Here is a 27132-nt window from a genome sequence, read left to right on the forward strand (position 1 = left end):
ACTCATCTATCCCCAACACGCAACTCTGGCTAACGGCACTGCGCTTACGTGTTGCACTTGCGTGGCAGGGTGTATCCTTCCAGGCCGGGACGGACCGCGATGTTGCCAATGATGTTGCGGCAGCCTCGACACTCGATGGCGATTTTGGTGGCCTTGGCGCGCACAGAGCTCGCCGAGATCACGATCCCCGGGATCTTCACCAACCGAGACATCTGGTCCGACTGAAGGAGCAGAAAATAAAGAGCGTTAAACCGTCTGTCCGCAGCACTAGATAATCCTCACCCTTTTTAATAACTGATTCGCAAAGTTATTAACCACTTTTATTATTGTTTTACAACAGCCATCTTAAAACTACACAGAGCAGGACACGCAACCCTATGTCTAAACCTTGTGTGTGACGTACTTCCCGGGAAGTGTGGGTGATTCCTATCCAGGCCTGTTCACGATCTCTCTCCTTGGAGCTAAATTTCCTACTGAGTGAAGCTTTGCATCATCTTTTTTTAACCAAACAAGCTTCTGTTGCCCAATTCCTGCTGGGTTTAGCTTTGTTGGGTGTTTTATGACCCTTGGGTAGGGGGCCTCATGTTTTGGTCACTACCCTGTTAAGTCTTCACCTCGCAAACCTCTGCTTCCCATCTTTGCTCTTTCCAACTATACCTTTTGCCCTGGAGAGTCAAAATTGCTACATTAGCTGTTCTGTCTTAATTCTATATTAAAATGAAACATCTATATTCTTACAAGTAGCTCAGAGGGAACTTGTATTCATAGAACATAGAAAAATGAAGCAGGAGTAGGCCATTCGAGCCTGCTCCGCCATTCAATATGATCATGGCTGATCCTCTATCTCAATACCATATTCCCGCTCTCTCCCCATACCCCTTGACGCCTTTTGTGTCTAGAAAATCTATCTCCTTCTTAAATATATTCAGCCTTCTGTGGTAGAGAATTCCACAGATTCACCACCCTCACTCAGTGAAGAAATTTCTCCTCATCTCAGTCTTAAATGTCCTACCCCATATCCTGAGACTGTGACCCCTCGTTCTAGACCCCCCCAGCCAGGGGTAACATCCTCCCTGCATCCAGTCTGTCTAGCCCTGTCAGAATTTTATACGTTTCAATGAGATCCCCTCTCATTCTTCTAAACTCTAGTGAATACAGGCCTAGTCGACCCAATCTCTCCTCCTACGACAGTCCTGTCATCTCAGGAATCAGGCTGGTGAACCTTTGCTGCACTCCCTCGAAGGCAAGTATATCCTCTCTTAGGTAATTCCCTCCAATTTACATGATTCAGGGGCGATGTAATTGAGTTGTGTATAACCTTAAAAAGGATTTGATAGAGTAGATACGGAGAAACTATTTCCTCTGGGGTGGGGTGGGTGGAAAAATCAAGAACGAGGGGTCATAACTTTAAAATTAGAACCAGGCCATTCAGGGGTGAAATCAGGAAGCACTTTTCCCCACATAGGGTAGAGGAAATGTGGATCTCTTCCTCTTCCCCCAAAAAGCTGTGGGTGCTGAGTGTCAACATGAGCTTTCAAAACTGAGAGTGATAGATTTTTGTTCGATAAAGAGTATTAAGGGAGGTAAGTGGAGTTGGGCTACAGATCAGCCAGGACCCTTGGGTAGGGGGCCTCGTGTATTGGTCACTCTCCTGTTACGTCGTCATCTCAGAAACCTTTGCTTTAATTTAACGCAGAAAAGTGCGAAGTGATACATTTTGGTAGGAAGAACGAGGAGAGGCAATATAAACTAAAGGGCACAATCCTAAAGGGGGTGCATGAACAGAGAGACCTGGGTGTGTTTGTGCACAAATCGTTGAAGGTGGCAGGGCAGGTTGTGAAAGCAGTTAAAAAAGCTTACCGGATCCTGGGCTTCATGAATAGAGGTATAGAGTACAAAAGCATGGAAATTACAGGAAACATTCAATTAACCGGCCCCTAAATAACCGGAACGCTCTATCCACCGGCAAAATTCAGGAGTCGGTTCAGGTAACTTTTTTTACTTTTATACTCCATTTGTTGCTGTGCAAGGGTGTAGCTGAAGCTGTTGCTAAGCTAGAGACGCTTGCAACTTGTGCCCATTGTTTTGAAGCACAGGGTTTGTTGCTTTATACGGAGCTCTGAATCTTTACTATAGCGTTCGGTTATCCGGAATTGTTGATGAACCGGCACCACGTCGGTCCCGTCCGTGCCGGATACCAGAAAGTTTCCTGGATGAAGAACCTTTATATAAAACACTGGTTCGGCCTCAACTGGAGTACTGTGTCCAATTCTGGGCACCGAACTTTAGGAAGGATGTGAAGGCCTTAGAGAGGGTGCAGAAAAGATTTACAAGAACGGTTCCAGGGATGAGGGACTTCAGTAACGTGGATAGACTGGAGAAGCTGAGGCTGTTCTCCATAGAGCAGAGAAGATTGAGAGGAGATTTGATAGAGGTGTTCAAAATCATGAGGGGTCTGGACAGAGTAGATAGAGAGAAACTGCTCCCATTGGCGGAAGGGTCGAGAACCAGAGGACACAGATTTAAGGTGATTGGCAGAAGAACCAAAGGCGACACGAGGAAAAACTTTTTTACGCAGCGAGTGGTTAACATCTGGATTGCACTGCCTGAAAGGGCGGTGGAGGCAGATTCAATCGTGGCTTTCAAAAGGGAGTTGGATAAGAACCTGAAGGGAAAAAATGGCAGAGCTACGGAGAAAGGGCGGGGGAGTGGGACTAGCTGAGGTGCTCCTGCAGAGAGCCGGCACGGGCTCGACAGGCCGAATGGCCTCCTTCTGTGCTGTAACCATTCTATGATCTAATTGAATGGCGGAACCGGGTTGAGGGGCTGAATGGCCTCCTCCTGTGCCAAACGATCCTGGGAAAGGGACCCCACTAAGTGCGAGCGCAGCTCATCACAGTTCAGGGCAAACTTAGGCAGCTCCGCCGTGCCGCCTCGCGGCTAATTTACAGGATTGGTGGCAGCAAATCAAGCCACTGCTCGTACCAATGCCAAGTCGCTGGCAGTGGGCTTCTTCGTGCCAAAACGATTTACCCGCTATACGCGACAGCTGGCGTAACGTGTGATCATGACAAGAGTTTGAGCCAACAGTAATCTCGAACATTTCAAGCCAGTCTATACTTCTGGTCATAATTAATGAGTCCCTGGTTATACTGTTCGGTGTCAGCTGTGGCTCAGTGGGCAGCACCCTCGCCTCTGAGTCAGCAGGTTGTGGGTTCAAGTCCCACTCGAGACTTGAGCACAAAAATCCAGGCTGACACTCCCAGTGCAGTGCTGAGGGAGTGCGGCACTGTCGAAGGTACCGTCTTTCGGATGAGACGTTAAACCGAGGCCCCGCCTGTCCCCTTAGGTGGATGTAAAAGATCCCACGGCATAATTTCGAAGAGGAGCAGGTGAGTTATCCCTGGTATCCAGGCCAATATTTATCGTGTGTACAAGGCACAGCACAGAGACCCCCCCCTCCATCCCCAAGCTCGCCAACCAGCTCTCTCTAAATCATCGTGCGGGGTACAGACAGTTTCATCCGCAGGCAAACCCTCCAATACCTCATCGGCAATTCCACCATGAATGGCACTGCGGTTATGCCCAGCAGTTTGTTTTTTGGAGGGGGAATTACTGCAAACCCCGCGAAGCAGGAGTGGGGGCCACGGTTGACCGTCCACCTCCCGGTGTCCCCGACTGCCGCCAGCCCACTTACCTTCAAGCTGCGGATATTGGCGGAGTTGGCTTCTGAACGCAACGTGACCTGGATCTCCTGCAGGGCCTCCTCGCCCGCTGGGCGCGGGCGGGTCACCTCGTCGGCCACCTCCTGCGCCGCCTCCTCCAGCTACAGGGAAAGCAAAAGACAACGGTATAACTACAACAGACTCACCGCACGATCCCCTCCGCCAGGGCGAGCAGGCGCCAGGACGCGGCGCACCCCTCTCACACTGGCAACCGCTGGACGTGCAGTTACCGTGCTAATTACTAATCCATTCCGCGCACACAGGAGCTCCACCACCTGCACACTCTCTCCCCCCCCTCCGCCCCACCCACAAAACACAAACAATTTTTTAAACCCTGTCTTTTACCAGAATGGGACCAGGGATGAGGGACTTCAGTTATGTGGAGAGACTGGAGAAGCTGAGGTTGTTCTCCTTGGAACAGAGAAGGTTAAGGGGAGACTTTTCATTAAATATATCAATTCATTAAATATATTCAAGAAGGAGTTAGATATATTTCTTAAGGCTAAGGGGATCAAGGGATATGGAAGAAAGCAGGGACAGGGTACTGAATTTGGATGATCAGCCATGATCGCATTGAATGGCGGAGCAGACTCGAGGGGCCGAATGGCCTACTCCTGCTCCTATCTTCTGTTTCTATGACTTAATACCAGTGTTCAAAATTATGAAGGGTTTTGATAGAGTAAATAGGGAGAAACTGTATCCAGTGGCAGGAAAGTCGGTAACCACAGGACACAAATTTAAGGCGATTGGCAAAAGAACCAGGGGCCAGACGAGGATTTTTTTTTTAACGCAGCGTGTTGTGATCTGAAATGGCGGTGGAAGCAGATTCAATAATAACTTTCTAAAGGGAACTGGATAAATACTCGAAGGGGAAAGTTGTGCAGGGCTATGGGGAGTGGGACTAATTGTAAATCTCTTTCAAAGAGCCGATCGGCCTCCTGCTGTGCTGTATCACACTTTGATTCTATGTGGAGCACCACCATAACCAACCTGATCGACAGCACCATGGAGCGAGAGGACAAGCAAGAGCTCCCCTTAATGACGTTCACTGGGGTCCAGCCCTATTGGAAGCCGCAAAGTCCCAAACCCCTCTCACCAAACCATTACCTCATCAAACTCCCCATTCTTCACGAGTGGCACTGGACTATTCAACTGTTTGGGCATCGCCACGCTGGCCTCATCCGACATTCGCGCACTTTACAGCAAGGGGTCAGTCGACAGTGATCAGGAGCAGCGGGTTGGTGCCCGCTCGCCAGGGCGATTCACCCCCACCAACCCACCCGCGACCCAGGGGGCAGAGGCTAAGTGTAGTGCACTGGCTAACTCAGGACAGGCCTGAGAGACCACCACCCCCCCCAAAAACAGGTCAGCGGCCCTGCTGTGTGGAGCCGATCCACAGGCGGACCCTGACCCTCCCGGTGGTTCCGCGCTCTCCCGGTGGCGCTGCCCTGCGGGAGGGATACCGCACTGGATCTTTACCAGGGGCAGGTGCTCCGAGGGCTGCTTCAGGAGGTAGTCGGCCAAATCCTCGTCGAAACTGCTCAGATCCTCCAGCGACACCTCAATCCAGTATTCACCCAGGTTATAATGGCGCTTGAGTTCATCCCTGCGCATCAGAGAGAGAGGGAGAGAAACAAAGAGAATTAAAGTGGGAAAGGAAGAAACAACTTCTAAAGTACCTCTCACGGCCTCAGGACGTCCCAAAGCACTTTTCAGCCAATGAAGTACTTTTTGAAGTGTAGTCACTGTTGACACCCAGCTCTTCCTCGCCACCACTTCTCTCGACCCCTCCACTGATTTGTCAGACTACTGGTCCGACATCCCGTACTAGTTGAGCAGTGATTTCCTCCAACTAAATATTGGGAAGCCTCTCCTTGACCACTGTTTGAGGCTTCGCAACCTTGGTATCCTATTTGACCCTGAGCTCAGCTTCCAGCCACACGTCCTCTCCATCACCAAGACCATCTACTTCCACCTCTGTAACATCACCCGACTCAGCCCTTGCCTCAGCTCATCCGCTGCTGAAACCCTCATCCATGCCTTTGTTACCTCTAGACTTGACTAATACAACACACTCCTGGCCGGCCTCCCACATTCCACCCTACGTAAACTTGATCCAAAACTCGGCTGCCCGTGTCCTAACTCGCACCAAGTCCTGTTCACCCATCACCCCTGTGCTCACTGAACTACATTGACTCCCGGTCCGGCAACACCTTGCCTTTAAAATTCTCATCCTTGTTTTCAAATCCTCCATGACCTCGCCCCTCCCTATCTCTGTAATCTCCTTCAGCCCCACAACCCCCCAGATATCTGCCCTCCTCCAATTCCGGCCTCTTGTGCATCCCCGATTTTCATCGCTCCACCATTGGGGTCAGAGGGTGAGGGGGTGAGTTGGGTGTGAGGGGTGCGTGGGGTGTGAGTGGGGGAGGGGTGAGTGAGGAGTGAGGGGTGAAGGGTGAGGGGTGAAGCCCCAAACCCCCTCCCCCCGGGTCCACACCGACCTGTATTTGAAGGTGAAGCCGCTGCGGTCGCTCCCCACGCGGTACTGCCTCAGGAACTCCCGCAGCCGCTTCTGGAGCTGCGAGTGGCGGAGCCCGTCGGCATCGGCCTGCGGCTCGGGCCCGAAACTGTCGCTGTAAAAGACACCGGGGTCATCGAAACCCGACATGGCGGGAAAGCGAGTGAGGGACAGGCGGCTCCGGGTCTGTCTGGCTGTCTGTTTCTTTCTCTCTCTCCGGGTCTCGGATGCGGTTCCGCGCGGGCAATGGTTTCGCGCCAAAGTGACGCGCAGTCCCCGCCCACTCCGCTCCCATTGGCTGCCCGCCGCGCCGCGCCGCCGGCAGCCCATTGGTCGGTGAGAGTCGGGTCACCGCCCACTTGGCCAATTTCTGGCGCCAAACTCTGGGGAAGGCGGAAGTTGTTGAGGATCCCAGCCTGACCCCGCACAGGAGGAGCCTGGAGAGAAAGGCCCCGCACAGGAGGAGCCTGGAGAGAAAGGCCCCGCACAGGAGGAGCCTGGAGAGAAAGGCACCGCACAGGAGGGGCCTGGAGAGAAAGGCACCGCACAGGAGGAGCCTGTTCTGGCCCATCGAGTCTGTGCCGTCTCACTGAAAGAAGCTCTCCAATTAGTCCCACTCCCCCTGAAAAATTTTCCTTTTCTAGTATTTATCCAATTCCCTTTGAAAGTTATTATTGAATCTGCTTCCAGTGCGTTCACAACAACTCTGCATAAAAAAAATCTCAATTGTCCTCTGGTTCTTTTGCCAATCACCTTAAATCTGTGTCCTCTGGTTACCGACCCTCCTGCCACTGGAAACCCTGCATGATTTTGAACCCCTCTATTAAATCTCTCAACCTTCTCTGCTCTAAAGAGAACAATCCCAGCTTCTCTATTCTCTCCACATAATTGAAAATCCCTCATCCCTGGTCTTCTTAGGCAGTCCCTCGGAACCGAGGATGACTTGCTTCCACATTAAAAATGAGTTCTCAGGTGACTGATGAGTCCAATGCGGGACCTACAGTCTCTGTCACAGGGTGGGGGGCAGACGGTGGTTGAAGGGGTGGGTGGGTGGGGTGCTTGGGTTGACGATGTGGCCCGTCCATCGGAGCTGATTGAGCGTGGTCAGAGCTTCGATGCTGGGGATGTTGGCCTGAGCAAGAACACTGACCTGGTACCATACTAGTAAATCTCTCTGCACTCTCTCCAAGGCCTTGACATCCTTCCTAAAGTGTGGTGCCCAGAATTGAACACTATACTCCAGCTGAGGCCTAACCAGCACTTTATAAAGTTTTAGCAGAACTTTTTTGCTTTTGTACACTGTCTCTATTGATAAAGCTAAGGATCCTGTGTGCTTTTTAACAGCCTTCTCAACTTCTGCTGCTTCCTTCAAAGATTGCTGTTCCTGCACCCCCTTTAAAATTGTTACATTTAATTTATATTGCCTCTCCTCATTCTTCTTTCCAAAATGCAGCACTTCATACTCTTCTGTGTTCAATTTCATCTGCCATGTGTCAGCCCATTTCACCAGTCCATGTCCTGAAGTGTGCTACTATCTTCCTCATTGTTTACTACTTTCCCGAGTTTTGTGTCATCTGCAAACTTTGAACTAATGCCCTGTATACCCAAGTTCAGATCAATGTATATCAAAAAGAGCAGTGGTCTTACTGCAGACCCCTGGGGAACACCACTGTATACTTCTATCCTGTCTGAAAAACAACCGTTCACCATTACTCTCTCCTTTCTGTCCCTTAGCTAAATTTGTATCCATGCTGCCACTGCCCATGAAAGTCCATATACACAACATCAACCGCACTACCCTCATCAACCCTCTCCATTACTTCAGCAAAGAACTCGATCATCAAGTTAATAAAACACGACTTGCCTTTAACAGGTCTGCGCTGGCTTTTATTTATTAACTCATGTTTTTTCAAGTGACAATTTTTTTGTCCCGGATCATTGGCTCTAAAAGTCTCCCCACCACCAATGTTGGCTGACTGACTTGTTACCTGGTTTATCCTTTTTTGAACAGGGTTGTAACATTTACAATCCTCTGGCACCACCCCCATATCCAGATCTTGCCATCTGGCAGAGACGGAGGTCCCCAATGGAGGGCGCTCTACGCGGGAGTCCTCCCCTTTTCTATTGGGGACTTGGCCTGGAGGGTGTTGCACAGAGCAGTCCCGTGCAATAAAATGTTAAGTAGGTTTACGGACTCCCAGGCCGCCTGCCTTTTTTGCGGCCTAGAGGAGTCAGTGTTCCATGTGTATATAGAATGTGTGAGGTTGCAGCCCCTGTTCCATTATTTGAAGGGGCTGCTCCTCAATTTTTGATTGCACTTCAGTCCCACGCTCCTGATCTTCGGTCACCCGGTGCGGAGGGGAGCGGGCGGGTCGGAGGACCTCCTTGTAGGACTGCTCCTGGGCCTGGCCAAAGTGACCATTAATAGGTCCAGGCAGCAGGAAGTTTTATTTACATAGAAACATAGAAGATAGGAGTAGGCCATTCGGCCCTTCGAGCCTGCTCCGCCATTCAATGAGATCATGGCTGATCATCCAAATTCAGTACCCTGTCCCTGCCTTCTCCCCCTATTCCTTGATCCCTTTAGCCTCAAGAAATATATCCAACTCTTTCTTGAATATATTTAATGAACTGGCCTCCATCGCCCTCTGTGGCAGAGAATTCCACAGGTTCACCACTCTCTGGGTGAAGAAATTCCTCCTAATTTCAGTCCTAAATGGCTTACCCCTTATACTTAGACTATGACCCCTGGTTCTGGACTCCCCGGCCATCAGAAACATCCTTCCGGCCATCAGAAACATCCTTCCTGCATCTAGTCTGTCCAGACCTGACAGAATTTTATAGGTTTCGATGAGATCCCCTCTCAATCTTCTAAACTCCAGTGAGTATAAGCCCAATCGACACAATCTCTCCTCATACGTCATTCCAGCCATCCCAGGTATCAGCCTGGTGAATCTTCGCTGCACTCCTTCCATGGCAAAAATGTCCTTCCTCAGGTAAGGCGACCAAAACTGCACACAATACTCAAGGTGCGGTCTCACCAAGGCCCTGTACAACTGCAGCAAGACATCCTTGTTCCTGTACTCGAACCCTCTCGCTACGAAGGCCAACATACCATTTGCCGCCTTAACCACCTGCTGCACCTGCAGTTCTATTTAATTTACAGTTAATTGGGTCTAACCAAAAGCGGACCCCCATATCCAGGGAGGATTGAAAGATTGAGGCCAGAGCCTCAGCAATTTCAACCCTTACTCCCCTCAGTTACCTAGGATGCATCACATCTGGACTGGGTGACTTTGAGAGTTGCCAACCTTTTAAGTACACCCTCTTTATCTATTTTTACCCTATCCAATATCGCTACTGCCTCCTCCTTTACTGTGACATTGGCTGCTTCCTCTTTAGTGAAGACAGATGCAAAGTACACATTTCGTACCTCAACCATGCCCTCTGCCTGCACTAAATTTCCTTTTTGTCCCTAATCGGCTCCACCCTTTGACTACCCTTTTACTATTTATATGGTTATAAAAGACTTTAGTGTTCCCTTTTATGTTACCCGCTAATCTTCTTACTCTCTCCTTGCCCCTCTTATTTCCTTTTTCAATTTTCCTGTCCACTTTCTATATTCGTCTTGGTTCTCTACTGTATTATGAACCTTACATTTGTCATAAGCCTCCTTTTTCTGTTTCATTTTAACCTCTATATCTTTAGTCATCCAGGGAGCTCTAGTTTTGGAAATAGCAACAGAAAATGCTGGAAAAACTCAGCAGGCCAGGCAACATCCGTGGAGAGAGAAATAGAGTCAACGTTTCAGGTCGAAACCCTTCGTCAGGACTGAAAAAACACAGGAAATGAAACAGATTAAAAGGCCAGTTTGGCGGCTGGGAAATGGGGGTGAAAGAACAAAAGAGAAGTGAAGAGACATTAAGAGGTATTCAAAACCAGACGAGATGGTGGTAGGACTAGTGGAGAGACAAAAGACGGCTCTAGATTAGGTGTGAAATGGGCTGGCAGAATGAGAGACAGCTGCCATGTGGGAGAGAAAAAGGGGGAAGGGCCAAAACAAAGGTGTGGATAAAAAATATATAAAAATGTAATAGGGGCCGAGGTTATGATCTGAAATTGTTGAACTCGATATTGAGTCCGGAAGGCTGTAAAGTGCCAAATCGGAAGATAAATCTAGTTTTGGATGTCCTTCCTTTCCCCCTCATAGGAATGTGTTTAGTCTGTACCCGAACTATCTCCTCTTTGAAGGCTTCCCATTGCTCATGTACTGTTTTACCTGTCAATCTTTGATTCCATTCCACCTGGGCCTCTTCCGCTCACCCAAATTAGCCATCTTCCAGTTGAGTTTGATTGTTCCTTTTCCATAACTAATCGAAACCTTGTTTAGACCACGCTTAAGAGTACGCTGTGCAGTAACATATTACAAAAAGGATATAGAGGCACTGGAGAAGGTGCAAAAAAGATTCGCAAGGATGATACTGGAACTGAGAAGATATAACTATCAGGAAAGACTGAACAGGCTGGGGCTCTTTCTCTACACAAGAGAAGGCTGAGGGGTGACCTGATCGAGGTCTTTAAAATTATGAAGGTGTTTGATAGGGTCGATGTAGAGAAGACTTGTGGGGAGTCCAAAGGGGCCATAAATATAAGATAGTCACTAATAAATCCAATAAAAAATTCAGGAGAAACTTCTTTGCCCAGAGAGTGGTTAGAATGTGGAACTTGCTACCACAGGGAGTAGTTGAGGAGAATAGCATAGATGCATTTAAGGGGAAGCTAGATATGTACATAAGGGAGAAAGGAATGGAAGGATCTGCTGATAAGGTTAGATGAAGTAGTTTGGGAGGAGGCTGGTGTGGAGCATAAATACCAGCACAGACCAGCTGGGCCGAATGGCCTGTTTCTGTGCTGTAAATTCTATTGTGATCACTGTTTCCCAAATGTTCCCTCGCTGAAACGTGCTCCACCTCATTCATTCCCCAGATCCAGCACTGCTTCCTTCCGCTTCCTTCCTTGTTGGGCTGGAAGGTCCTAGAAATAACGAACGAGATGAATGACCTGTTTTGGTTGAGGGATAAATGTTGGCCAGGATACCAGGAGACTGCGCAAACATACCAACTCTTGCGAATTTATCGCGAGAGACGTGATTTCGCAGTGAGATTAAGCCTCACTCATGATCTCGCGATGGAACTGGCGAATCTCGCAATTTTTTTTTTCTCGGTCTCGCAAAGCTGCCCACGCTCACCTTCGGATGTCCGTAATCAGTTGGTGACGGCTGAATGTGCTTCCTGTCTGGAAGCAAACATAGAAACATAGAAGATAGGAGCAGGAGTAGGCCATTCAGCCCCTCGAGCCTGCTCCGCCATTCAATGAGATCATGGCTGATCATCCAAATTCAGTACCCTGTCCCTGCTTTCTTCCCATATCCCTTGATCCCTTTAGCCTTAAGAAATATATCCAACTCCTTCTTGAATATATTTAATGAATAGGCCTCAACTGCCTTCTGTGGCAGAGAATTCCACAGGGTCACCACTCTCTGGGTGAAGAAATTCCTCCTCATCTCAGTCCTAAATGGCTTACCACTTATCCTTAGACTGTGACCCCTGGTTCTGGACTCCCCCGCCATCGGGAACATCCTTCCTGCATCTAGTCTGTCTAGTCCTGTTAGAATTTTATAAGTTTCAATGAGATCCCCTCTCATTCTTCTAAACTCCAGCGAGTATAAGCCCAATCGACCCAATCTCTCCTCATACGTCATTCCTGCCATCCCAGGTATCAGTCTGGTGAATCTTCGCTGCACTCCCTCCATGGCAAGAACGTCCTTCCTCAGATAAGGTGACCAAAACTGCACACAATACTCAAGGTGTGGTCTCACCAAGGCCCTGTACAACTGCAGCAAGACATCCTTGTTCCTGTACTCGAATCCTCTCGCTACAAAGGCCAACATACCATTTGCCTTCTTAACCACCTGCTGCACCTGCATGCTTACCTTCAGCGACTGGTGCACAAGGACACCCAGGTCTCGTTGCACTTCCCCTTCTCCCAATCTATTGCCGTTCAGATAATAATCTGCCTTCCTGTTTTTGCCACCAAAGTGGATAACCTCGCATTTATCCACATTATACTGCATCTGCCCAATCACCCAACCTGTCCAAATCATACTGGTCGGGGAATGCGCGTCCTGTCCGTGAGCAAAGATTGAGGAAGCGCCAGATGGTCTCTCCACGGAGGAGGATAGTGGCGAGTCCCAGGCTCTGGGAGCCGCTGCTCACACCGAGCCCATGAGCGCTTCTTTTTTCCTCTTTCTCCACTAGGGAGTCAGAGCCAGGGGAGTGGGGGGTGCGGTGGGTGAGCACCACGTAAAGCGTCTCCAGGATGGACACTACGGAGACTATTCTCTGCCGGGCCGTCCCTGTGAACTAACAGCACCACCTCCAGCGTTCTCCTGGCTGGCCTGCATCTTCCACCCTCCATAAACTTGAGCTCATCCGAAACACTGCTGCCCGTATTCCCAACTCATACCAAGTCCCATTCACCCCTGTGCTCACTGACCTACACTAGCTCCCGGTCCGGCAACGCCTCGATTTCAAACATTTCATCCTCCTGTTCAAAGCCCCCCATGGCCTCGCCCCTCCCTATCTCTTGTAACCTACTCCAGCCCGACAACCTTCAGAGAACTCTTCATTCCTCCAATTCTGGCCTCTTGTCCATCCCTCCATTTCCTTCACTCCACCATTGGCAGCCGTGCCTTCAGTCGTCTAAGCTCTGGAATTCCCTTCCCAAACCTCTTCGCCTCTCCACCTCCCTCTCCTCCTTTAAGATGTTGCTTAAAACCTACCTCTTCGACCAAGCGTTTGGTCACCTGTCCAAATGTCTCCTTCTTTGGCTCGGTGTCAACTTTTTGTTTCATTTACGTTCCTGTGAAGCGCCTGGGGATGTTTTACTACGTTAAAGGCGCTGTATAAATGCAAGTTGTTGCTGTAGTGTCGAGTCTGCTGCAGCGTTGTTAGATTTCTGCTCCTCTGCTGTGTTAGCTCCGATCTGCTGGGTTCTGCTGGTCCCCATCCTGTCCTGGATTCCATTCCACTGCTGCCGAGTGCCCTTTGCTCGGCGGCTTTCTGCCTTTCCTTCTCCGGGATTTATTCCGTTCCTTTTGGTTCACTTGCTTTACCTTGGAGTTCCCTCTTGTGGTAATCCATGCTAACATCCTACAATGTTGTACTTGATCTTAACTGAAAGCTAAGAAATTATCATTTGTAAACTCCCTCATTCTCTTGTGGCCCGTTGTGAAGCCAGAAAGTCACAGTCTCAGGATACGGGGTAGGACATTTAGGACTGAGATGAGGAGAATTGTCTTCACTCAGAGGGTGGTGAACCTGTGGAATTCTCTACCACAGAAGGCTGTGGAGGCCAAGTCACTGAATATATTTAAGAAGGAGATAGATAGATTTCTAGACACAAAAGGTGTCAAGGGGTATGGGGAGAGAGCGGGAATATGGTATTGAGATAGAGGATCAGCCATGATCATATTGAATGGTGGAGCAGGCTCGAAGGGCCAAATGGCCTGCTCCTATGTTTCTATGTTTCTAGTGCTGCACTGCACAGTTTCTGCCTGTCTTATGCCGGACTATCCAATCGGGGGAATACAGCAATTCATTGGCTGTAAAACGCTCTGGGACGTCCGGAGGTCATGAAAGGTGTACCGTTCTCCGCAGTCCATTTCTTATTATACACGGACGTAACATTGGCGACGAGGCAGGTTTGAACCTACCTGCAACTCTGCATCGCCTCCCAGGGATTCATTCCTGGAGATCAGTGGATTGGAGGTCAAGGCCAGAGACTCGGGCGTTGACCACGGGCAACCGCCCAGTCATCTAGCAGAGACTCGAGAATTGTGGGGGAGGCTGTCGAGAGCCAGGCTTGCCTTTCCAGTCGAGGTGGTCCAGCGAAACGGGCTGGCAACAGGTAGTGCGCAGACCCTTCCCGGACAGCGACGGGCTAGAGCCCGACCGAGCAGCACAGCAAAGGGCCGAGCAGCGTCGACGGGGAGAGAGAGAGAGGGCAGAGCGCACAGGGCGCAGCCAGTGTTCAGGGGCCGAGCAGCGTCGGAGAGAGGGAGAGAGAGACGCGCAGAAACCCGCGAGGCGCCGCCATTGCCACGAGGACCGCCGAGAGCGGCGTCGGCAGCAGCGGGGGAGGAAGGAATGTGCGGGAGACGCCATTTTAAGCCATTGGGAGACGCCATTTTAAACTACACCCAAAATGCCGAAGAGTGGCAATATCACCGCATTTGACAATGAAGTCGAAGATTGGACTACATATGTCGAACGAATAGAGGTGTACTGCAAGGCAAATGAGGTGTTAGATGACAAGAAAGCGTCGGTATTGTTAAATTTAATGGGTGCAAAGACATATGGTTTATTACGAAATCTAGTAACCCCAACGAAGCCAATGGAAAAGAGTTTTGAAGACATAGTAACGATACTAAAGGAACATTTAAACCCCACACCGCTGCTGATAGCAGAAAGATTCAAGTTTCACAAACGGAACCAGTATAAGGATGAAAGCAATGCTGATTATTTAACAGAACTGCGCAAACTATCGAAACACTGCCAGTTTGGAGCGGGACTGGCAGATACCTTAAGGGACAAGTTTGTGTGTGGGCTTCAAAGTGAAGGAACCCAGAAACGGCTTTTATCTGAAAAGGACCTTACGCTGGAAAAGGCTTTCAGCATTGCGGTATCATATGAAGCAGCAGCACGGGGCGCTGCAGAGATACAACAGAGACCGCAAGAATATGGCACAAACGAAATGTCATATGGAACAGAGAAGTGCTATCGCTGCGGCAGAACAACACACGACCAGAATGATTGCTGGTTCAAAGACAAAGTGTGCAGACAGTGTGGAAAAGTAGGACACATAGCACGAGTCTGCAGGTCGGGAAAGAAAACCAGCAATAAGAAACCGACCAAAGGGAAGTACAAGAAGGTACATAAGATAACGGAGAATAGTTCAGATGAACAAAAGAGTGATAATGACTCCGAAAGCAGGGAACTGAGTTGTCTGAGACTACATAATGTGATCACAACGGAGGATCACCGAACCATTTGGGTCACTCTCAAGATAGCAGGAGACCAGGTAAAGATGGAATTGGACACAGGATCAGCTCTAACAGTCATAAACCGACAGGACTACGAGCGGCTATTCTCACACATACCCTTGAGAGACACAAAAATTATTTTGAAGATGTATACGGGGCAAAAAGTCTACCCCAAAGGAAAAATAAGGGTGACCGTTATATATAATGGTAAAGAAACACCAAATCTAGACCTGTATGTATTGCAAGATGGAGGACTACCATTACTGGGACGTGAATGGATCCGGAAAAGACAACTGGATTGGCATTCCATACAGGCACTGACTGTGGCTGACAAAAAGGATGACGACGTCACACCTGGGCGACTGTCAAAGATCCTAACTGACGCGAAAGAAGTGTTCCAGCAAGGACTCGGAACACTAAAAGGCATGACAGCGACGATTAAAATTGAAGAAAACGCAAGCCCAAAATTTTTTAAGGCCAGACCGGTAACTTATGCAATCCGCCCAGCCGTCGAAGCAGAGCTGGAGAGTCTGGAACGTTCAGGTGTACTGTCCAAGGTAGACTGGAGCGAGCGGGCTACACCAATCGTCCCTGTGATGAAAAAGTCGTTGAGCAGCACGCCTGGGGAACCAAGGAAGGTTCGCATCTGTGGGGACTTTAAGGTAACAGTGAACCCGGTCCTTCACACCGTACAATATCCACTTCCGCGGATTGAAGATATTTTCGCCTCGCTATCTGGAGGGAAACGCTTCACTAAGATTGATCTGGCCCAGGCGTATCTGCAAATGGAGGTAGAAGAAGCATCAAAAAAATACCTCACAATCAACACCCATAAAGGTCTCTACCAATACAACTGGCTGGTATTCGGGGTAGCATCAGCTCCGGCTATTTGGCAGAGGGCAATGGAACAAGTCCTGCAAGGGATCCCAGGGACCCAGTGTTATTTGGACGACATCCTGGTCACGGGCGAAAATGACAGTGATCACCTTGCCAACCTGGAGCAGGTGCTCACTAGATTGCAGGAATATGGGCTCCGAGCTAACCGCCCCAAATGTGAGTTTTCTAGAAAACAGATCTCGTAATGTGGCCACGTTATCGATAAAGAGGGGTTACATAAGTCCCCAGAGAAGATTGAGGCAGTAGTCAAGGCTCCAGCACCGGAAAATGTGTCACAACTGAGGTCGTCCCTCGGGCTGGTAAACTACTACCATAAGTTCTTGCCAAATTTGTCTACAATACTACACCCACTGAACACCTTACTGCAAACTGGGGTGCCATGGAAGTGGAGTGACGAATGTAGACGAGCTTTCCAGAAGAGCAAAACACTAATCACATCGAAAGAGGTATTGGCCCATTACAACCCAGCATTACCAATTCGGTTGGCATGTGATGCGTCACCCTACGGCATTGGAGCGGTGCTGTCGCACAAATTCTCGGACGGCTCAGAGAGGCCAATAGCCTTTGCGTCACGATCACTAACCTCAGCCGAGCGTAACTACGCCCAGATTGACAGGGAGGCCCTCAGCCTAGTGTGGGGAGTGAAAAAGTTCAATCACTATCTGCACGGGCAGAAATTCACCTTGCTGACTGATCACCAGCCTCTTGTCTCCATTTTTAATCTGAAGAAGGGCGTTCCGGTGATGACTGCGCAACGACTACAAAGATGGTCACTTTTTCTAGGGGCGCACCACTATGAGATTGAATATAAGAGCACGAAACAGCATGGAAATGCTGATGGGCTATCACGCCTGCCACTGCCTACTGCGGAGGAAGCACCAGCAGTGGATCCTGTCGAAATATTCCATTCGACTATAGTTGAATACCTCCCGGTAACTAACGCTTGTATCGAAAAGGAAACCCGAAATGACCCGACACTGTCTCGGGTATATGATTTGACGGTGAAGGGATGGCCAGCACATGGCGACTCACTGTTGCCAGCATTCTCGACAAGGAGAGAACAGCTGTCAGTGTGCCGGGGAACCTTGATCTGTGGATCCCGAGTGGTAATTCCACCCAAGTTAAGGGATAGAGTGCTCAATGAGCTTCATGAGGGTCATCTGGGAGGGGTAAAAATGAAAAGCCTAGCCAGGGCTATGTGTGGTGGCCGGGAATCGATAAACAAATCGAGGACCTGACCAAGAGCTGCTCAGGATGCCAGAAAGTCCAAAATGCACCACCACAGGCCCCTCTACACCCATGGGAGTGACCCTCATCTCCATGGCAACGGGTGCATATTGATTTTGCTGGTCCATTCATGGACTCAATGTTTTTAATAGCCATGGATGTGCACTCGAAATGGCCTGAGGTCATCAAAATGTCCTCCACCACCACGGAGAAAACTATTGCAGTCCTACGGACCATTTTTGCCAGGAATGGCTTGCCAGAACAGATTTGCTCCGACAACGGACCACAGTTTGTGTCCGAAGAGTTCCGGAGGTTCTTGAAAAAGAATGGGGTAAGGCATTACACATCCGCACAGTATCATCCAGCCACAAATGGATTGGCTGAGAGGTTCGTACAAACCTTTAAGAAGGCAATAAAGGCTATGTACAATGACAACATTCCACTGCAGCACAAGGTGGACAATTTCCTGTTCGCCTACCGGAATGCGACACATGCAGTCACCAACCAGGCCCCAGCCGTGATGTTCTTTAACCGAAGGTTAAGATCTCGCCTGGATTTGCTCAGACCAAACGTACGAAGAGATGTTGAGGGTAAGCAATTCCAGCACATCCATGAGAAGCCAACAAGGAGCTTCAATGTAGGGCAACCAGTCTTGGCCCGCGATTACCGAACAGAAAAATGGCAGCCAGGAACGATATGCACACGGCAGGGCCCACTAATGTACACAGTGGACGTTGGGGAGAGCATCGTGAGACGCCATGCTGACCAGATCCTAGAGTCACAGGAACAAGTCAACCCCATGCCTCGCCCATACGTACCTGGTGATGAACCCGACGTACAGGTCGTATCTACCCAGAAACAGTAGCATCGGAAGCTGATGAACCAACTGACGACAGAGGACCAGAATCGCCTCCGCACCAAGAGCAAGACACTCGGGAAAGGTGCTATCCAGAAAGGATCAGGAAGCCTCCCCAAAGACTGAATATATAAATAGACTATTTTCAGCTAATGTTGCATGTTAAAAGTGTTACTTGTAATTAGTTTGATATTTAATTGTTAAATGAGTGTTATGGTACTGTTAATCTAAAAGGGGAGGAATTGTAATGTAAGGGGGGAACTACTTTGTACAGCTCATGTATACTGTAGTACCGGCAGTGACCACACCTGTATATCACGCTGAGTAGTGATCTGTACAGATCAGTTGCAGTTTGAACCACGTTGAGTAAACACCTGTTGTACCGTTCTCCGCAGTCCGTTTCTTATTATACACGGACGTAACAAAAGGCGCTATAGAAATGCAAGTTCTTTCACTGCACACACCGAGCAGAAAGGGATGCTGGCCCACTGGCCTAATTGTGGTCATTCCAAGCCCTAAATCCAGTTCAGCCGTCACCACTGAGACATGAGGACAGGTGACCAAACGCTTGGTCAAAGAGGGTAGGCTTTAAGCCAAGTCCTAAAGGAGGAGAGAGAGAGAGAGAGAGAGCAGGAGAGGGAGAGAGAGAGGAGGAGAAGCGAAGAGGTTTGGGGAGGGAACTCCTGAACCAAAAATTGAGCTCTGCCATGTTAACCTGGGCCTCAAGGTTGGGGAAGGACTGGGCCATTCAGGAGAAGCTGAGGGTTCTGTAGTGCCCCCTTGGGGGAAAGTAAACGGGCTGAGAATTACCACATTAGGGCCTGAGTGCCAGCTTTCGTTTCTTCCCTCTTTCTACAGTGAAAGAACTTGCATTTATAGAGCGCCTGTCACCACCTCCGGACGTCTCAAAGTGCTTTACAACAACAACAACTTGTATTTCTATAGCCCCTTTAACGTAGTAAAACATCCCAAGGTTCTTCACAGGAGTATTAAAAGACAAAAAATTTGACACCGAGCCACATAAGGTGAAATTAGGGCAGGTGACCAAAAGCTTGGTCAAAGAGGTCGGTTTTAAGGAGCGTCTTAATGGAGGTGAAGTAAGATTAAAAAATTAGCATAACAGGGCACGTTTAGTAGAATGCAATTGCGGCAGCAAAATGTGTAAAGATGAGATGTACTAATTATTCTATGTTTAATTGCAGAAATGACCATACCAGTTTAGAAAGATGAAACTTACAATAAAGCGACACTGACCTAACCCTTTTTCTGGAAAACGAAACTTAGTAGTGGCCAGGAGAAGAATGACTCATTTCTCAGAAATCACATGTCCTGGATGACTCATTTCCAAGAAATCAGAGGGTCTACAGGCCCCTTCAATGAAAAGTGAAACTTATGTTATAGGCTACTTTGTATAAGTTAGACACACCTAGTTAGTGATTAATGTATAGACTTTTAAATCGATTGGAACTCTGGAGTAAGAGGTCTTGGAAAATGTGTATAACTGTGTGAATCTCAAGAGGTTCGGTGGAGTTGGAGCCTTGTGTTGGGACGCAAGAGCCATATCTCCCCAGGCCTGAATAAACTGTTTTGACTTCAATTATTGGGTCTGTCTTTCTTATACAAGGTCGACGACACCAGCTTGTTGTATCACTTGGTCCGCACTTTGGGGGCTTACATCAATTGGCGACGAGGATGGGATACGCGTTCTGAACAAGACTCTCGGACAGCGATGACTTAAGACGGGTGAGTATGTTTTAATTACCACCTGTAAAATTAGGGGTTAATCGCTGGCAAGACGTTAAGTTAGAATCGACGTATAAAAGAACTATAAAAAGAAAGACACCTTTAATTGAAGGCGGTTAGAAAGTAAAACCCAGATAGGGAAGGGCGTTCCCTAAGCCGTGTGGCAGCAAACCGAGAGGGGCGGAAAGACCCCTACCCCGGGGAGGCGGGAAATCCTTAAAAGCCGTGAGGCGGCGAAACCTCAGTTAGGGGCAGGTCGTTCTCTAAAAGCCGTGAGGCAGCGAAACCTCAGTTAGGGGCAGGTCGTTCCCTAAAAGCCGTGAGGTGGCGAAACCTCAGTTAGGGGCAGGTCGTTCCCTAAAAGCCGTGAGGCGGCGAAACCTCAGTTAGGGGCAGGGTGTTCCCTAAAAGCCGTGAGGCGGCGAAACCTCAGTTAGGGGCAGGTCATTCCCTAAACAATTGAATGAATGGGTGCACCATGGTGAGTGAATGAAATAAAACCCCTACAGTCACAAAGAGGTTAAAACTCAAAACCTCGGGACTAAAGGGTTGGTGTGTTTAACGAAACAGAGTGATTGACAGGAAGTGAGCAATTAATCAGAGTAACGCTATAGGGGCGAGCAACGTAGTGTATAAACCTAATTCACCAATACCGTGAATTACGCATTAAACGTAGCAGTTAGTTATGACTAAGAGGGTGGAAGAAGAATCCTCAAGGGACCTGGATTCTATAACCCGACTCCTGGAAAATAAAAAAAAAACAGTGCAGAGAGCCAAAGGCTTGGTGGGGGAGGAGCTAAAGATAAAGAGGCAACAGATAATGTATGGAATTGAAACAGAAGGGAGAGATAAAGAAGGAAAAAGATCTAATTTGCAGGCGAACCAATTTGAAACCCCAGCAAGAAAAAAAAAGAAACAAACAGGGATTTGGAAACTAGGGAAAGCTGTTGAGTCACAGATTTAAAAAGGAAGGAAAAGATAAACTTAAAGCTTTACCAACATGGAAGTTATTAGCATCTGTACCAAGACAAGTAAAACAAGAGATTTGCTGAGTGAAAGGAACCTTAGACATATGCTGGAATTACAGTTTGTATAAAAATGTGTGAGTGTGGATGTTTTCCTGATTAGGAATGTTTAAGAGGTTACAATATTCCTTTGTCTGAAAATCTGTCCGTTAAGAAAAAGAACTGTCTGCTGTGTGTTGTAGCTCCACCCACTTCTCTGTGTTAAAGAAAAAGCATTTAACCCTTTTGTCTTGTCTGGGATTTTGGAAGTTTAAGAATGTGCAAATAAGATTGTGCCCTCAGAATGAAAAAACCTATTACAATTTAAGTTAAGCTGGAGTGTAAAAACTGAGAAGAGCAACAAAAAGTTTGTTTAACGAGAGATTAAGTTTCAGTCTAAGATCTAACCTTGGAGTTATGAGGTAAATTAACCTATTAAAACCAGACTTTCATTGTGGCCACAGTGAAATTCTGGTCGATGTAAATTGGTGTATTCCAAATTGAATAAGATAACTCAACTCCGCAAGAATATCCGATAGTGGCAGGTCCCTCTACAATATTTAATTGACTATGGTACTGGAAGCCTTATAGAAGGCGGGACTAGAGTTAAACCTTAGAAAGGTATAGGTAGGGAAGGATGAAGTGGACGACCTAGGATACATAGTGACACAAGGGAAGAGACAAATGCCCAAAAACAGATGGGAGGGGCATTAGGACTGGCTGCGTGCTTTGATTGCTCGCAAGCTTCTAGGGATGGCAGCAGGAAGGGACCGCGCCAGAGAGGGGAGGGAGATCCGAGGATGTTTGTTGACGCATTGGTAGGGGGCCGACAGTGCAAAATGTTAATAGACACAGGAGCCACAATCTCATTGACAGACTTACCCTTGCCCCGAACGAAACTTTCAGTTAGTATAGCAGGAATCGGTGGATGAAGAATCAGGACTTATAAGAGCGAAACAGTCTTACTAGAAATTGGATGTATAATAGTACCTACACAGTTGTGGGTATGCGAGAACACCGAAGGAACAATCCTAGGGATAGATATACTGCGAGAAGTAGGAGCTTTAGTCGACCCTAAAGCGAATGAATTGTACTGGCCCCCAGATTATAAGTTAAACAAACACAGGCCCGGGAAACAAAGTAGAAATGGCCCAGCCTATACAGGATTTGATCAAAGGGGGGTAGCCAAAGGAAAAAGTGTAAACCTATATAGATAGTCGGAATGCCTTTGGGGTGGTGTCTGATTACGTGATAGCGGGAGTAGGCAGGGATATATGACACCAGGAGGAGGACTCGTAAGAGACAAGAATATAATCAAGGAATGAGTAGGAACCTCTCTCCTACCCAAAGAGTGCATAATAATAAATTAAAGCACACAAGAGGATGGGCAGCTAAACGAGCAATTGAGAGAGGGAATCTGACCAATGAAGCCCAAATGTTCATGTTGAATCAAAGTGTGAAACCACAACTGTCTTTCAGTCAGGGATGTTTTTTTGGGTTGCGTGAAGTGACGCAATAATGTTTAGCTCCACCTTCAAAAGCCTGCGAAGGAGTTAACCCTTTCCACTGACAGCTGTTTGAGTTCACCAAGCAACAACTTCAGTATTACTGAATAGAAGTTAAAGATATTGGACATTAATAAATGTAAATTTCTTAATGTTGAGTTAATATTACCCCACAGTGATAGAAGGAAAATTAGGATTTGATAAATGGAAGTTATCTTATAAACTAATTGCAGCACCGTCTCAAACGGCCGGGAGACTGCTTGGGAGCTGTCCTGTTACCCAAAGATAAATCTGGACAGATAGTTAGAGACATGAGGCCAAAGACCAACAGATTATACAGGATCGAGAACAGGATACACGGGACAACCAGAAGGAGGTCTTAGCAATAGATAGCAAAGTGATAGCAGAAATAATACCAGCCAAACCAGGGCTAGCACCCAGATGGTCAGGACCTTATGAAGTATTAATGAATAGTGACACATGTGCTCATGTAGATGGGTCTGGAACGGGTAAAGGAAGGTGGAAACACTGGACTCAGTTAAAAATATATAAGAAAGACAATGAGTAAACCAGAGATGGTGCCCTTTTTGACAGAGTGAGGAGTATACTAGAAGATATAAAGAATGGGAAGGGGAGTTACTACATATATCAATGATAGGGCTGTGTATGATGATAATAGGCTGTGTATGATGATAATATTATATGCCATAGTTTGCATCTTCAGGTATGTCTGGGGACAGAGCCACAGAACAAGAAATGAACCCGATGTACAGCATTTTGAACTGATAAAATGGATAAGAGCAGAATAATTCTAACTGGCTGGTGACGACCAGCCCCTTTTTGTAATTACAGGAACATTGGACGTCCGGAATGAGATGGAGCGTCCTCGCCTTGATCCTAGGGATGAACATAAGTATTGCCAGTATCGAGGGGGATTAGTAATAAGGAGAACACAGGATGAGGTGTATTTTAGTGTAGCACATAGAGTTACTAAGCTTGCCATTAATATGAGTACTTTTGAGATACAAAACAAACCTGGAACTCCCTGTGGGTAAAACAATTAGAGGATCCACAAAAAAAAAAATCTATCTTACAAAGATGTAAGAAACGGGGAGTATTGGTGTTAAGTCTGTGTGTTATAATGAGAATTATTACACAGACCACAAGAGTAAATTTTAACAGGTCTTTACTAGTCGAAGGTCAGGGCGGAACTGCCCAATAAATCCTTACACAGCACTTATATACCGGTGTGGTCACCGCCGGTATTACAGTATACAGCAGCCAAGATAAAGTAGTGCCACTCTTAAAATTGTTCTCTTAAAGGTGGAACGGTTACATACACTACAATCCTCCCTTTTTAGCTTAACAGTATATATTTCCCATTAAACATAACACCATAACATATATACACAACTTCATGTAAAAACAGTTCACAGATTCAGTCTCTGAGGAGGCCTCCTGACTCGGTCCGGATAACGCCTCGGTGGTGTAGTAGTTTTCGGTGGTGTAGTAGGTTCTCGTTGCTGGGGTGACTCATCTAATAGTCCTTCACTGGACTTAACCGCTTGAACTTTCGTAACTTCAGAACCAGCATTGCTGACTTCTAAAGGCTCGAGTACCTTGGGAAGTTTTTCTACTTCCAGACTGATTTGGCTCAGTTCGGAGGGACCACGTGCGTGACCTGGTAGGGGTGATAATGGTTCAGATGAGTCATCATCTTCTGCTTCCTCTCTATTGTCTTCTATTTCCTCCATCACTTCAGCTTTTGCCTCTGCCACCAATTCCTTGAGTGGCTTATTACTGCTGACACTGCTCACAAAAGGGTGCTCTTTCTTCTTAGCTTTCAACTGATCGATGAATTTGACATATTCCCTTTCTTGCTCAGCTTTGATTCGTTTGGCCTCATCGCGCAGACGGTTTGTGTGTTCCTGTTCCATTTTCTCAATCAGCTGCTTCTGCTGTCTTTCCAGATTCTCCCACTCTGTGTCAAAGAACTTTTTCTTTGCATTCATCTCTTGCTCAAAACGGCGAATCATTTGTTCTAATTGCTGTTGTAGTTTGAAATTGAGTTGAGTTTGAGCCCGGTGTTCCTCAGAAATGTGCATGTCTGTAGACTGGACAGACTCAGAATTCTCTGTCAAACGATGTTGTTGTTGTTCAGTGGAATTCTGTTCTGATACTTTGTTCTCTTCTGAAGCATTTATGCACTCCTTTGTTTTTCCATCATTAGTCTGCAAGTCCATTTTAGACTTGTCTTTTGCACATGGGCTGGTCTTACCATCATCAGTTCCAGAGTCTGAGCTGATTGTCTTCACCGAGTTCTCACTCTCTGCTTTGTCACTGTCACTGCTGCATATGCCCTCATCCAATATTCTGGACAATCGTGCAGGTTTGACATCTTTGTTTTTTCCGGAATCTACCGTTATTGCTTTTAGGGAGTGCCAGTCCATATTTATTTTCCTGATCCACTCTCGTCCCAGAAGTGGTGGACCTCCCTCAGGTAGTACATATATGTCCATTCCTTGGTGTTCTTTGCCCTTGTGTACCACCTTGACTTTTATCTTTCCGATGGGGTATACTCTTTGCCCCGTGTATGTCTTTAATACTATCTCCGTATCCCGTAGGGGAATATGTGTGAATAACCTTTTGTAATCTTGCTTATTCATGACCGTCAACGCCGATCCGGTGTCCAATTCCATCTTCACTTGGACTCCTGCTATCTGCAGTGTGACCCAGATAGTTTGTCGGCCAGCTTCCTTACTCACATTGTGAATTCTCAGACTACCCAGTTCCTTGCTGTTGGAGTCTGAATCCGAATTCTGTTCATCCGAACTCTTCTCAGCCACCTTATGTACCTTTCTGTACTTTTCCTGCGGTGACTTTTTGTTGCTGATCTTCTTTCCTGACCGGCATACTTTAGCTATGTGACCAAGCTTGCCACATTTTCTACATCCCTGGTTTTTAAACCAGCATTGGTTCTGATCGTGTGTTGTCTTTCCACAACGATAACATTTCGTTGTACCCAAAGCCATTTGATCTACGCTGAGTACCGCTGCCTTCAGCTGCATTTCCGCAGTGCCCCTCGCTGCGGCTTCGTGCGATGCTGCAATAGTGACAGCCTTATCAAGTGTAAGATCATTCTCTTCAAGCAACCGCTTTTGTGTTCCTTCTTTCGACAAACCACACACGAATTTGTCTCTCAGTGCCTCTGTCAGTCTTTCCCCAAACTGACAGTATTTCGCTAGCTTACGCAGTTCAATTAAATACTCCGCGTTGCTTTCCTCTTTCAGTTGCGTTCTCGCATAAAATTTAAATCGTTCCGCTAACATCAGTGGTGTGGGGTTCAAATGATTCTTCAGGACAGCAACAATATTAGCGAAAGTCTGATCCGCCGGTTTAGCTGGCGATAGAAGATGCTTCAATAGCCCGTATGTCTTCGCACCCATTGAGTTTAGTAAGGTTAGTGCTTTATCTTGATTTGATATTTTATTTGCCTTACGATAGATCTCTATGCGTTCTACATACGTGGCCCAATCTTCAACATCGGGATCGAAATCGTTGATGTTACCACGCTTAGGCATCCTCGCAATCTTCTTGAGAAACAAAAATAATTTTTTTTTTCTTTTACAAAATGGCGGTTTCCCGCGCTTGTCTTCTTCCCTGCTGGCTGTAATGGCGATTGCCGTATTGCTGCGTTCGCCCTCCCCAGCGGTTCTCGAATCGTGCCTCCCAGCCCCTCTTGCAGTCCGGTCCTCCCCCCCCGCCGGCTGCGGCTGAGTTCTCCGCGGTTTTTTAAATTTTCTCCCGCGCCTTACGCTGTCCCGGTCGCTGCGCCTCACGGCCTCGGTAGCTGCCCGGCCTTTTTCACCGGTCGCGGTCGAGCTCTCTCTCGACGCTGTTGCGTCTCCCAGCCCGCTATTTTCTCCCGCGCCTTACGCTGTCCCGGTCGCTGCGCCTCGCGGCCTCGGTAGCTGCCCGGCCTTTTTCACCGGTCGCGGTCGAGCTCTCTCTCGACGCTGTTGCGTCTCCCAGCCCGCTTGCAGCCCGGTCTTTCGCACCGGCTGCGTTTGCATTCACCGCGGCTCCCGTGCCTTACGCTGCCCCAGTCTCAGCGCCTCTGGCCCCGACTTCTGTCCGGCTCTTTTCCCCGGCCGTGGTCGAGTTCTCCGCCCTTATATCCTCCGTTTTTCCCTCCCCTACTTCACAGCCAACGTGGCCAACTTGCTGCTCGTCGCTGATCGGCTTACCCACCACCGTGATAGAAGGGATGATCACTGCCTGTTGCTGATGGAAGGCTTCGTGTCAGAATTCTTCCTTTGCTCTGCAGACCCGAGTCTTTTCTCAGCAGAATGATGAGGGCGGATGCCTCTTCTCGACGCCCGTTAAACTGCCTTGGATGTATCTCTGCCGCAGGGTAAGATCGTACTCGTCGCCACTGTTAAGTCTGTGTGTTATAATGAGAATTATTACACAGACCACAAGAGTAAATTTTAACAGGTCTTTACTAGTCGAAGGTCAGGGCGGAACTGCCCAATAAATCCTTACACAGCACTT

At 47.9% G+C, this 27132-nt stretch overlaps 1 protein-coding gene across 1 annotated transcript in view; it reads right to left on the minus strand.

Annotated features, from left to right (window-relative positions):
• mcm5 (minichromosome maintenance complex component 5) overlaps positions 1 to 6515 on the minus strand; it is a 43620-nt gene extending 37105 nt beyond the window's left edge. Inside the window, exons 1-4 of the mRNA XM_085969457.1 lie at positions 6227 to 6515; positions 5205 to 5331; positions 3698 to 3826; positions 49 to 221 (exon numbers count right to left, since the gene is read on the minus strand). Of these exons, the coding sequence (XP_085825583.1) occupies positions 49 to 221; positions 3698 to 3826; positions 5205 to 5331; positions 6227 to 6393 (596 nt within the window). The 5' untranslated portion in view covers positions 6394 to 6515. The remainder of the gene's footprint in view (positions 1 to 48; positions 222 to 3697; positions 3827 to 5204; positions 5332 to 6226) is intronic.
• Between the last annotated feature and the right edge of the window lie 20617 nt (positions 6516 to 27132).

Source organism: Somniosus microcephalus, chromosome 28 (assembly GCF_052327205.1).
Source record: "Somniosus microcephalus isolate GS21.2 chromosome 28, FLI_Smic_1.0, whole genome shotgun sequence".
Taxonomy (NCBI): domain Eukaryota; kingdom Metazoa; phylum Chordata; class Chondrichthyes; order Squaliformes; family Somniosidae; genus Somniosus; species Somniosus microcephalus.